This window comes from Coffea eugenioides, chromosome 3 (genome assembly GCF_003713205.1).
Source record: "Coffea eugenioides isolate CCC68of chromosome 3, Ceug_1.0, whole genome shotgun sequence".
In the NCBI taxonomy this organism is placed as follows: domain Eukaryota; kingdom Viridiplantae; phylum Streptophyta; class Magnoliopsida; order Gentianales; family Rubiaceae; genus Coffea; species Coffea eugenioides.
In genome coordinates this window covers 14,035,487-14,049,888 of record NC_040037.1, presented here as the reverse complement: position 1 = coordinate 14,049,888, position 14,402 = coordinate 14,035,487, and the positions used below count along the sequence as shown (strand labels likewise).

At 34.9% G+C, this 14,402-nt stretch overlaps 1 protein-coding gene and 1 long non-coding RNA gene across 2 annotated transcripts; one reads left to right on the top strand and one right to left on the bottom strand.

The window, feature by feature from the left end:
* Positions 1-1,214: 1,214 nt before the first annotated feature.
* On the top strand, positions 1,215-1,759 carry LOC113764753. Its single transcript, XR_003467688.1, has 3 exons — positions 1,215-1,286; positions 1,441-1,527; positions 1,630-1,759. It is a non-coding gene; the product is annotated as an uncharacterized LOC113764753 (long non-coding RNA).
* Positions 1,760-5,183: 3,424 nt separating this feature from the next.
* LOC113766095 (UDP-glucose iridoid glucosyltransferase-like) lies at positions 5,184-6,722 on the bottom strand. The gene is made up of 2 exons (XM_027310321.1): positions 6,227-6,722; positions 5,184-6,055 (listed from the first exon to the last, which is right to left on the bottom strand). Exons 1-2 carry the CDS (start codon positions 6,720-6,722, stop codon positions 5,184-5,186), a joined length of 1,368 nt encoding a protein of 455 aa, XP_027166122.1.
* Between the last annotated feature and the right edge of the window lie 7,680 nt (positions 6,723-14,402).

Below are 14,402 nucleotides of genomic sequence, written 5' to 3'. Positions count from 1 at the left end.
AGATGTGATTGTGGTGCAAGGATGAAAATCAGTTGTAGACAAACTGGAAAATACCGTGTTGTGCTTTTTGTTGCTGAACATAATCATGAGCTATCAACTCCGAGCAAAACTCATTTATTTAGATCTCATAGACACATGACAATGGCACATGAAGCTGAAATAGATATGGTCCGAAGTTGTGGAATTGCACCAAAACAATCAATTGAACTGATATCGAAACAAGTTGGTGGACGAGAAAATCTTGGATTCATTCGAGATGATTTAAAAAACTACTTACGATCCAAAAGATCGATACGAATGATGCAAGGTGACACAGGAGGAGTCTTAGAGTACTTACAAAGGATGCAATTAGAGGATCCAAATTTTTATTATGCCATTCAAGTAGATGAAGATGACTTGATAACTAAAACAGGAAATGTATGTGTTTCCAGTGAAAGTAGCCAGGAAATGGGGTTAAAGGCAAAATTAAGTTTTCGTTACAAAGAGTTATCCTATCTATATATGCAGCTAATGACAAAAGCTTCTGAATGTGATGAAGCTTATAAAATTGCTAAAGATGGATTTTGGGAAATGTTAGAACAAATGGATGCATGTTGCCAAGGGAAAAAGAAAATGAAAGAGGTGTGTATTGAAGAGAGGGAAAGCGTGTATCAAGATGTTGATACTAATCCATCTGAAATCGACTATAGTAAAATAAAAGGCATCAAAGTGAAAGAAAGAGTCACTTACAAGTTGAGCAAGAGACCAAAAAGTGCACTAGAAATGACTACTAAGAAACGCAAGTACAGGATGAAAGAGAAGTCTTCATCAAAAAGATTACAGGTTTGACAATTTATTTAGTTTATGTGAATAATGCTATTTTATTGTTTGACTATTACTTTTTTTTTTTTGGTTTCTTAGTTCGACGATGAATCATGAGCATGGAAATAGTATTAGGATCCTTATTTATTATTTGGATAACAATGATTGTAGGAATCTGGAAATAATGTTGTTCATTCAAGTATGGATTCTTCTACAATTCAAGGTTTTGTTCAAGAATTACCACCGCAACAGGTTTAGTTATTCGTCATTTTTGTCTTGTACAGTATAGTAGATATGTAATTCACTCTAAATTTTTATTTGAATATTTTATTGTTTAGATGACTAAACTACATTGAAGATATATTTTGTCAATGATATTTTTAATTTGTGGCTGTCTCTCTTTTCAATTATATCAGGAATTTGGAATTCCAATAGAAGACATTTGCAATAGGCAAAATACTAAGAACATGACACAATTATTACAAGTAAGTGAATAGTATGCTTTTTTGTAGATATTATGTCAACCATTAGTTGCATGTTGTTTCTTATTTATCTTAATTTTTTCCAAGTATTTTAGTTTTGCAAGTTGATAGATTATTGTCTGTATGTGTGATCTTTTATATCTTATTTTTTGGGCAGACGTTGGACCCTAACTTCTACCAAGGCTATGATTTGATGTCTTCAACTTCAATAGCACACCAACATGCATCAATAAGTTTTGTCCAAGTAAGAAAATTTTTTGATTAATTACTTAATCTTATATATATTAGTTTGATAATTTACATTTATAATTCAATATATTTGCTAACTTAGCATTTGTTTTTGTAGGCACAAGAACTTGACAATAATGATGATATTGATCAACAAGTTGCTACAGATGAAATTGAAAATGGGAAATTTGAATAAAGATGCTTCCGAAGAAATGGAGGACGAGACTATGGGATTGCGTTCATGGATTAGTTAGGACTTTCAGTGGAATAATACTTTGTGCTTATACTTACATTGATTTTGATATTTGTATTTAAATTTCTGTTAATAAACGTTCTTTTGACTAAACTGTAGAAGATGAGATATATTAGTTGATGCAACAAGTCAAGAGATTGCCAAAGAAATTATACAAATCTCAAGGTCATCCTTTTTCTTCTGTTTTTTGTGGTTGCATTTCATCTTTCTGTAGCGGTTCTGTTACTTAAAACAATAGGTAGCTCTCTACATTAAGCAGGGTCAGAAATTTCCTAATCCTTTCTCATGCCGTTCTTAATTGGTCTATAGGATAAACAGCACATTTACGTGCTAAGAAAATGGATGATCTCGTGGGATTTCGTGGCTTGCGCTTCTATTTGTTAATGGATTTGAATAGCATAAAGTTTCTGTAGTGATGCTTATACATTCAGCACCCGATATATGTATGCATGTATAGTATCTTGAATCTCAAAGTGGGGTACTGTGTTGGACGTTTGTTTCTGATTCTTGTAATTGCATATGTTTGCAGCTGGCAACTAGCTCTATGATTAGACATTTTTGATAAATCTGCTTAAGCTTGCCCCACAGTTACAAATTCTGATTCAGCAATGTTTTAACTTATGCCTGCTTTGTGAATGGGGAATCTTTGTGTTCAGACTTCCACTTTTGACTTGCCTTATAAAGAATTGAGGTGAATAAAATTTTTTTACTTACAAAATTTACTTGATTCTGACATCTAAGCTCATAAAAAACTGATGAAATTTTTCCTGTGCGTGTACACAAAGCGGATATCCTAAGAATTTTGAGTTTTAAACCTAACTTCAAAGAGGCACTTTAAATATTAATTTGACCAATCTGTCCAACTTATTTGATCTGCTAGTAGCATAGGTTAGTGATATATATGCTGAAGGTGCTTTTTACGGTTCCAGGGACCATCCCTCTCGGATACATGCCAAGATATTATACTTGGCTTTTGAACCTTAGGTTGATTCACCTTCTAAACTTGGGAGGATGTGGCTTTTGCAATTTCAATTTTCCCTGGTTGCAATTTCAATTTCAATTTTCAAACCTTCTTAATCAACCTTGCTCAAACTTATCTTTGTTACAAAATTCATGCTTAGACAAGTACAAATCAGGATTCTGAAAATGTACTGCAATGGACCAGGGCAAACTTCAATGTTCAGCTATGCCAAAACGGTAATCATTGGCCTTCCCTCCAGCTATGCCAAAAAGGAAGATGATGAAGATACAATTACTGATAATACCTGCTCAAGCTTAGGAATTACTTGTGATGGCCTTCCCTCCAGTGTTACCAATGTAGATAAGAAAAATCCAATGAAAATGGGAGAGAAAAGAAACTGCAATACACAAGCTTTGTGAGACAAAAGACTGATGAGGTAAAAGTATTGTCATCAAATGATAGCTTAAACAGGCCATCACATGGGTCCTGCAAAACTCAATTAATCACCTGATCAAGAAAAAGGCGCAAGAAAGCACCAGATGATCCAGGGATTGTGACCAATTTGCTCAAGTACAGGTACCTAATTGTATCACGAGGCATTAATAAGACAATTAAGGGGGTAAAATGAGAGTCACCTTAAATAACCAACTCATTTTACTGAATGTGATTGAAATAGTGAACTAAGGAAATGCCTCAGCATGTCATTGACTGAGAAACAGTTACCTTTTACTAGACAATTAACGAAACCAAAAGAGTAAATCAGCTAGGAAAACAGATATATGGCAGCACACTACAATGACCTCTTATTTCTATTAGATTATCATGGTCCTAAATAGATTTTAGAAATCCAGCAAGCTACTTCAGTATAGTTTCATAGACATGTTTCCTCTCCATAGAGCCGTGGTAGACACATATACAAGGACTTGACTCTCAAAAAGAGGAAGTAATTTAGTTTATTGAGCTGAATAAAAACTTTAGTCTGGTCAATGCCAGTTACCCAAGTACATCTCTTTCCCTTTTTACTACAGATATCATTACCAAAAATCTCCAGCACTTTCAGAAAGGCAAAATGCAACTGTCAAATGCAACTCAAAGCAGAACTTGATTGGTATTTGTCTTGTTGGCTCCATCCTGCCCTTTTTTCCCTTCATGCTTAACATCATACTTGCAATTGTTCAGTTATTTTATGATGACAAGAACTCCAGAACTCAAAAAACTTTGAACATCAATGGATAAACACCTGGACTCTCACCAGTCAGCTGACAAATCAGAAGATGAGTAATAGACAAGATTTCATAAGGGGGCTATCAGTGAATTCCACGGAAAAGTTGATTCATGACGCTTAGGCATTTGATCGAACAGGTGGTGAGTTTCGTCCAATTGCCCATTGAGAGCACATACTCTGATGACTTTTGACTCAAACAACCCATAGTTTCACCTTCATCTTTCTCGACCAAGCAGTATAACACACCTCTGGAGCGGTATAACCCATCTTTTTCACCTTCACCTTCATCTCTCGAGAGGAAGTACCCATTACCCAGGACTCAAAATTTCCAGAAGCGGAGTGTTTGTGCTTCCGTGTTTGTGCGGGAAAAGTCTTCTTGGTGGGTTTGCAACGGAAGTGCTGAAGCTGCAGGTTCACCTTTGGATTCCTACACTCTTGCAGACGCAACACGGAAGTGAGGTGCAGGTGTTTTGTCAAAGGCCGCCTTTCCTCTCGTGCTCATTCAATTCAAAACTGCCACACTATTGCACAACCTTCCGGTCAATTGGGTATGTTTCAATGGTGAAGATGATGAAGAGAGGACTTCCGTTGTGCACTGAGTTGTAGGGCTTTTTTTAATTGATAATTGTGATTTTGTGGGGCAGTTGTTATTTTAATCGGTTTTGGTCTGCAGAGATTAAAGGTTTTTTGCCCGGTTAATCGATTAATCAGTTTAACATGGTTCGGGTTGGGTTGTTTGAGAGTTTGGTTTATCAAGGGACACTTGGCAAGATTAGAAGAGGTGGGATAGGGTTCGGTAAAATTAGAAGAAGTGGGATAGGATGTGAGACAGGGTTTAGGACAGAAGATCCGTTGTACTATTATAGGTTAAGCAACGGTTGACATACTAATGATGTAACAATTATATTGCTATTTAATATTTAGTTTTAAATTTATCAGTTTAAATTTATATTTTGATAACGGGACAGAAATTTATTGAAATTGCTTGAGATAGTCCAGTACAAATTGCTTAATAAACTGAAGAAGGGATTTCGACAGAGGTTCTAACCAGTAATTAATTTTGGCATCTGATGCCAATACATGTGCAATAGAGAATCCAATATGCTGCTAATCCAAAACTCGACAAATCTGTAAAATGTTGGCTCCCAGCCACACCAATGAAAATCCCCTTCCCATCAAGAAATGCAAAGTAGGCTTAAATCTTTATTAGCTACCACTGCCCTGGTATGAAAATCAGAGGGATGATATGAACTGCACTAACTTATTCAAAGAATTGTAAGAAGAACCACCTTCCTTGATGCAATGTTTGATCTGTTCCTTGAGAGCAATCACTCTCTGCCTCATTCTTGAGCCTTCTTCTTCAACTAGGATTCTTCTTATAGCTTTTGCAATATCTGTTCTCTGCATCACTTCATCCAGTTCTATGCCTATGCCCCATTCATGGCTCAGGTATCTTGCATTCATCTTTTGGTCGACAAAATATGGCTTGCAAATCATTGGTACTCCTTCGCTTATACTTTCCAAAGTTGAATTCCAACCACAGTGGCTCAAAAATCCCCCTACAGCAGGGTGTGCTAAGACATCCTTTTGGGGTGCCCATTTCACTATGCAGCCTCTGTCACCAGTAAGCTCTTGAAACGCCTCGGGCAAATGTGCATCTGAGCCACTGCCTAAGCCAGGCCGGATAACCCAGAGGAACGGTTGATCACTGTTAGCTAGACCACATGCCATCTCTGTTAGTTCTTTCTGATCCAATGTTGCGATACTTCCCAAGCTTACATAAATCACTGAATGTGGAGCTTGCTTTTCAAGCCATTCAATGCAGTTGTTGTCATCCTTGATGACTAAATTGCTTGATTTTGCAAGAGCCATCTTGTGCATAGGGCCTAACGTGAAAAATGGAACATTGTAATGCTCCTGAAGCTGTGTCAATGAGGAATGCTCAAGGCAGTCCGTGGTGTTCCAAATGATGGCACTAGAAGTTCTTGTGTTGCATACAACTGCAATCAATTGTAAAAAGTTATCTAAGCTGCCCATGCTGGCAGTTGGTAGATCCTTGAACCTTAATGGATGAAGTCCTGGAACCAACTCGTCTGATGTAGAATCTGTGACAAAGAGATCATGTCAAATATGATATGATAGAGACTAGTAATATGACATTGCTATCTCTGTTCAGAATTATCTAGCATAATTTGTTTACTGTTAGTACTACATTGGAAACATCAATAAATGTTGCATTCATCCTTAAATTGAGTAATTTATTTGGTATTGCATACCTTGCAAGCAGTCATAGCCCTCTGCTCTAAGCCTGGGAAGTTTGCAGAAGGCTAGCAATGCGGCAGCATTGCTTGTTCTCTGAATGATACTGGGAAGACTCATCTGATTCGCCACAGTTTCTGCAAAATGCATGAGAAAATCATAGATGATGCACGCAACCTGATCATTTTGTTTCTCGTCCTGCTGCTGCTGCTGCATCATTTGAGTTAAGCATTTCCTGAATGAATCTTTACAATTTGTGTTGATAGTGGATGCTAAACGAACAAGATTGGAAGCGGAGATATCCCAGTTGGATATACCATCCGAAATTGGCACGTATTGAAAGTCAGGATGGTCGGCAGGATTGGGAAAGTTGAATTTGGTATGCACTATTGTGATTGAGAAGCCCCTGGAATGAAGGATGTTGGCTAGATCAAGCATTGGATTCAAGTGCCCTTGGAGTGGGAAAGGAACTAGCACCACGCGACGACATTTTTTTGCTTGTAGCTTCTCCATATCCGTGATCTGTTTCTTCTTTTCAGATGGAAGTTCTCAGACTTGCTTAGTTTCAATTACTTAAAATTTCACCACAGCTTGTAAAAGATGACGATATTCCAACTGCTGCCTTGCCGGTCCCTGTTAATGCTGCATTAGCTTTGGAACACTAATATAGGAGTTCTTTTTTTGTCTTCTTATTCTTCTTGATCCACATGAAATATTGTAAGACAATATACAACTTAAAGATTGGATTATTTACCTGGCAATTTTCTAGATTCACAAGTTGATTGCCTGCATGAGAATATCATACACAATCTCTTTGATGCTCTGAAACATGATGCGGTTGGCTTTACATGACTTTATATTAATAGTTCTCCTTTCAGGAATTGTTATTCTTCAGCAGTGATTAGCACTCTTTTTTGGAACTCTTTTTTTGGACAAAAAATATCATTCCATTTAATAAATCTGCACTAATGAATCAAATGCATTCACGCGTAATATTAAGTGGAAAATAGACAAAAAATACTTCAAGTTACTACACTCGACTCAAACGCACCCACGTATGATAAAATTATAATTTTGCGTAAATATTCACTTAATCCCCCGTGAGATGTGCAGTCTTGTGCTTGACTTCAAATGTGCATTTTTTTTGGGTCCAAGTACAAAAGTGCATTTTTGCTCGTAAGATTAAGCACAAATGTCATAAAGAACCTCTTATTCTCACTTTTGGAAGATGAAGACAAGGGGTGCAAATGTTATCCTCGTGAAGAAAGAAGAGAATCAAATCATTGGATGTACTATTATGTTGGCAGAGAATCCAGCAATCATTTCAATTACATTTTGTTTCAGAACCATTTGGAGCTCTTGAAAAAAGAAGGTCATATTTTATTTGAATTGGATTATCATTAAAGAAAAAAAGAATTGGAAAATCATCTTCTAGATCTCATCACAAAAATTTAATCCTACCCTTTGTGATTGTCCTACACGATTGCAGATTATTATTCTTATTATTGAATTTGTAATGGTACCATTTGGCAATTGAGCTTGATTTTAAAAATAGGAAAAATCGTCCAAAACGTCCCTTACATTTTGTAAATTAACTTTTTTCGTCCCTTACTTTTAAAAGTGTAATTTTATATCCCTTACATATTCACATTGGACAAATTTAGTCCCTAACTAGGTTTTCGATCATTTTTTGGCCGGAATCCATCATGTGCAAGGCACATGATCATTTTTGAAGGGTAAATTTGTCAAATTATATTTTACATAATCTCATCTATAGTCCTCCACATTTTATAAAATAAATTTTTTCGTCCCTCATATTTTATAAAATGATTTTTTTCATCCCTCACATTTCACAAAATGAATTTCTCCATCCCTCACATTTCAAAAAATGAATTTTTCATTTCTCACTAATTATGTGTGTGAATACATTTTTTAATAGACATATATATATATATATATATATATGTCTATTTGATTTTGCTTAATAATAATAGTATAAACATATGTATGTAATTGGGTCCAACTTGTGGGCTATCTTCTCTTTTTGTATGATTATGACTAATATTTACCAATAGAACCTTAATTTGCATATTCTTATTGTATTTTGACCGAAAATAGCTTTATTGGCCAACTTGACAATGAATACAAGATTATTTACTAGCTAATACCAGATGAAATCAAATGATCACGTATAATATATGGTATTCGTATTATTAAGTGAAATCAAATAGACACATACATATATTTATGCTATTCGTATTATTAAGCAAAATCAAATAGACATATATTTGTGTTTAAACAAAATGTATTCACACACATTTTTTTTAGGGTTTCCCTCACATACATAATTAGTGAGGGATGGAGAAATTCATTGTGTGAAATGTGAGGGATGAAAAAATCATTTTATAAAATGTGAGGGACGAAAAAATTTGTTTTATAAAATGTGGAGGACTATAGATCAAATTATGTAAAATATAATTTGACAAATTTACCCTTCAAAATGATCACGTGCAAGGCACGTGATGGATTCCGGCCAAAAAATGATCGGAAACCTAGTTAGGGACTAAATTTGACTGATGTGAATATGTAAGGGACATAAAATTACACTTTTAAAAGTGAGGAACGAAAAAAGTCATTTTACAAAATGTGAGGGACGTTTTGGACGATTTTCCGTTAAAAATATTAGGAACTATCAAGCAGATGGTCACATCAGATTAGTTGTCTAGAAAGCTTGGAATCCTTGGCTTGTGTCTTGCATCCAATGTGGATGATACAAGATTCCCCATTGAGTGGGCTGGCCGGCCTCCATTTTGATGTTTTTTAGGTGGAAATTGCTTCCCATCAAAGATATAAACTGGAAATAGGTCGAAATATGACAAACATAAACCGACAAGCTTGACCAATACAAGCTAACTTGATGAAGTTTGTCATGTTTTATTTGGTACGAAGTCCTTATGATTAAAAAAAGAGAGGGAGCAGAAAAAAAAAAGAGAGAGAGAGATGGGATTAATTCCAAAAAGGATGCAATTACCTTAGATTCATATCTTTCTTCTTGTCTTCAATTGTTTTCGTCAGGTATAGTTGGGATATGGCCATATGGCATTGCCATTTACAAGCCAACTACAGGTCAAGAAAATGAATCAGGATCATGAGGACAAGAAGCCCGGAACAATCATTCAAGCAAACTGCTTTTAAAATCAAATACAAGTTTTGAACTAAGAAAACAATATCTAATTGATCTGAATATCCAGTTCTGCAAGGTTGATTTTATTTCTCAACAAGCTAGGATTTATTTTTTTAAAAAAAAAAAAGTGATTAAATGAGGCCAAATGCTGAACAAATCCTCTTCACTTGTGCGATCGTCTCATGTTCTAGCTTTGATGAGTCTTTGAGCATACATGTTGGGATCTATGACATTTGTCGAATGAACAATTTTTGTTTCAACAACTGATTCACATACAAAATGAATCCCATTTTCTTACTATTGTCGCCTCTTCTAAAAATCACTTCTCTTACATTTTTTTTGGGGTCTTTAAATCCATGGCACGTTGTTATTTTGGTCGCCTTACTGTTAGGCATATCTCATTTAGCCCATATGTATGTACTAGTAATACTTCACGTGTTTTGCACGTGATGTTATATCCTAAAATGTATTATCATTAGATACTAAAGTTTTTTTTTATAATTTTGATTATTGACTTCATACTATAATATTCTTATATAATTCATTTTCATTAATCAATTATTTTCAATGCATTATGTCATTAACTGACTTTTTTGGAATTGAATATTAATAGGAACCTGTGATTTTTTTTTAATGGCAGGCTTTGTGAATTTTCTTCCTCTAACAAAATTTATTGTGAAAATTAAAGGTAGCTAATTTTGTCAAATCACCTTCAATATCTACTTTAAATCAAGCGTAGCAGATGCAAAATTATCAATAACAAACCATACATGGTACTACGATCAGTCTCAATAATTGAGATGAGAAGGAACGAAAGAATGATTGATCCTAAATGGATTCATTATTTATCCTCTTTCTGATCAATCAAAGAACAAGAGCATTACTCTCAATATTCTGGTTAATATGCAACCAGTTTGCAAACAATTTTCTGTTTAAGCAAAGATGTCTCGCTAGCGAGCTATGAAACTTAATCTCAGTAATATGTTCTTGAACTAGACTGGAGAATATCAAGGGGCACTAGTTTGGTTAAATCTCATATGCAGACGTCCAAGGTTAATCTTCAGTCAAGTTTATCAATGGTCAGTTGTGCTTCTTGTCTCTTAGAAGTTAATCTACCTCAGTCGACAGCCAAACCGAGAAAGACCAAAAAGGCAGACTTAAACAAATGGATTTGTGGTATGGTCTTGATTCTAACTAAGATTTTTTGAGTTCATTTACTGGCAGATTCCTTTCAATTACTTGAAAATCAGATCAGCTGAAAGCAGAAAAAATAAATCCCTGCTAGTATTTAGAAGAACAATGAGGATTTTTCATTACCTAGACTACCTAGAATCCAGACCCTTAGTGCAGAGTTAACATTTCTTAGGACTACAGAACGTTGGAGATATAACTATGAGGATGTAAAATTGGATAGTCTTCTGGATCAACTTAAGTATGAGTTTGAACAATTTGTCTTGCGCAGAATGAAGGCGATGAAATACTTGGCTTACTAGTGTTGAAACAATTGCTTAGCTGTCAAAGAAATTTATGAACATCAATTTCAAGGCACTTCTTAATCCAATTCCAAGATGAGTGCTGAAATCATGGTAGAGCTCTTGCACTCTTTCCTGAAGAATCCAAAGGGTCTTCTGTACTGAAATTTTGACCGAATGCTCTACTGAATGAACAGATTTGAAGTATAATGCCCATGGAAATTTCTGCAGTGAAACCAGCAAACTGTAATGCACATAGAAAGAACAAAATCTCAGGACATATAGAACTGTGGCTATTGGAGTAGGATGTGTCATTTCCACATTTTCTACAAATACAATGCAACAAACAGAACTATTGAGATGAATTTCTCCCTCTTGAATTTTTCAGAGAGCTTGAATTCATAAGGCAATGCTCAAGGAGATTAATTAGTTGTAAATATCAGTCTTCACAACCAGACTTTCCGCTTCATTAATATGCAATACATATTATTAATATGCACTACTCGAGTCTCCACTTCATCGAAAAATTTAAGAAGATACTCATTAATATGCACTACATATTATTTAGTCACTTTGCCAATTTAATTTCACAAATGCAAAAAAAAAGCTTTTCCCTTCGCATTCAGCATTAGTTCAATGATCATTTTCATGAGTTCTGTTACAAATAATCATTTTTGTCATTTTAACACTTTAATTCAAATAATGAGAGGGTTATACATAACTTTTGAAATAATATAGGGGTTATGTAAAAAATCGTTAAACTACAACGTGATAAACTGCATGTTGCCCTTGATTAAATGTAAGGTGGGGACCAACTTATTTTTGCTTGTTTGTTTGAAAAAAAAAACTTATTTTTGTTTGCAAACATTTAAATTTTTAAAACAAAAATATATGTTATGGGAAAGTAGTGTAAAATTTTGATAACGGGTCTCCCCTCCCCCTGCCCCAAATTTTTCTATATGCCAGGACATATGGTAGAAAAAGTCATTCCAAAAGACAAAAATCAATATATGTGTGACAGTTTTCTTACTTACTAATTTTTAGTTAATTGAACTATTGGAGTACATTATGAATGTGATTGTGCATGAGATTACAATGTAAAATTTGCAATGCACGATTTTTAACACATTGTATTGGCTAATTTTTCAACTTTTGACCTATTTGAAATTATGGTAGACAAAACTCTTGTTCCATTGGTTCCCTAAAATCGTTGCTAAACTCAATATGTTTGTGTAAGTCACGTAAAGCAAGTAGATAATTCGGGATTGTTAATTTATGTACAACTTCAAAACCACAACTACTTTATGAGTAATAAAGTATCTTCATCACTTTATTATCTACCCTGTTGGCTACAACCCAAAAAAGGTGTCTTTTGAGTAATCAATCAGCTCGTTTAACTGGAAGTGGCTGGATTGGGATACACTAGTACGAGATCCAGTCAATGAAATGATAATTCTGTAATTAATCTCAAATTATTTCTGCTCAGATTTTTTTAATTAAGTCAAGTAGCAGCTTTACAATATGAGATCATGAGATCCCTCTCACATGGATAGACCTGACTAACTAGAATTAGTGCAGCATTAATGCTGTTTTCTTAGCCTTATTTATTGTTTAACAGAATGTTCAACTCTCAGTTCATGGGTACCAATTGATTCAGCTACATGTGTGTATATATGTATTGGTTTGGTCAGATCATTTAACTGAGGGAAAAATGGTGAAGATGATTGAAAAGGCATTAACAGGCATTAACCATACACATGGTGTTTAAAAAATCTTTAAAATGGGAAGTTGTTTAATGTAATACTACCATCGATCCAGGTAGGGGTGGCAATGGGGCGGGGGACACCTCCCCCAACCCCCGCCCGGTTGCATTTTAATTCCCCCCGCCCCCCCCGCCCTCGGCTTCCCCCACCCCGCCCGCTTCCCCCGCGGGAAGTACTAAAATTAAATTTCATTAAATTTTATTATATAATTTCATTATAATTAAATTTGAGCAAATAATCAAGTACTAAAATATTAACACATCACCAAATTATTATTCATTATAACTTCACAATTGAAACTCATAAAAATAATTAAACAAAGGTTATTTGAATACAATCTAATATGATAAAACAAATATAACTAAAATAATCAAGTTTTCACTTTTGATACAAATACAATCACTAAATTATTATTGTGTTTTTTTTAGAAAAAAGTGTTATTGTATTAAGTGTAGTTAGGAATTTAACATAAATGTATTAATAAATTTAGTATAAATAATTAATAATTTTTATTAATAGACATGTATAATTAGTAGTATAATTGAAAATATCATTATATATATATATTATGTACATATATATATTTTTTCAAACGGGTGGCGGGGTACAGGGGTGGGGCGGGGGAGTATACCCCCGCCCCGTTTCTAAACGGGGGGGAAAAATTCCCCCCCCCCGCCCCCGGCCCACCCCCGCCCCAATGACCCCCCGCTGGCCAGGTACCCGGGGGTGCCCAGCCCCGTTGCCATCCCTAGATCCAGGATCTGGCTAACGGGTATCCACCCAAATCACAACAGAACATGAATCTGGCTGGTCAGATTTTTTTTTTTTTTTTTTTTGGATCCCAAATAGAATGCTGATGCTTGCATAATATTTATCCAAATGACTTCAACCTAAAACCAAGTAAAAATGTTTTTCAACAAAAATTATCGAATAGTCTGGCTCCTTTAAAAATGTAAAAGGATTTTTCTGAGGAATAGTTAATTACTAATATTATCACTATAATTATTGGCTCCCTATTGTAGTCACTTTGCAAATTCTATTACCTATTTTCAAGAAAGTTGACACTTTGCGCTTTAATTAACATTGGTCCCGTCCATGGGGCTATATTAGATAAATTTTTTTTTTAAAGAAGCAAGAGCTGGATTAACATATGAGTGACACCTAGAAAAATTTTTTTTTTTTTTTGGGTCATACAGGGGAATCCCAGCATTTTTGCCGGACTAATCCTTTGAGGCTGTACAGAGCCCCACCCAAGGATGCACAACAATTCAACACAACAAGATCCGAGCTGGTTCAACACAACAAGGTTCGAGCTGGTGACCTACGGAATACCTAGAACTTTTATGCCTACCAATTTTTTGAAGCGATTGGTGTACCCTATGAATGTGATTTTGTACGAAATTACCGCTACAACATCTGGAATTGGCATTTTATGACACAAGTTATGGGCTACTTTTCCAACTTTGGATCTACTGGAAATTTGATGTTAGGCGTAATTCTTGAATCATTAATCTTCAATATAACTAACTGGTAATAATTATTAATTCAATTAGGTTATATGGTGAAATACATTAAAATTAAAGGGTTTTTCTCATGGGTACACTCATTAACATGCTTAATTCGTACCCAATCTATCATGTGAATGTATACACTAACAATTATTACCCTCTCTTATAGTTATACACACTCTTTTTCGATAGAAAAAATCGTTCATTCAATAAATTTGTATTAATGGTAGAAAATACATCAAACAAACATGACACGGAAACATATA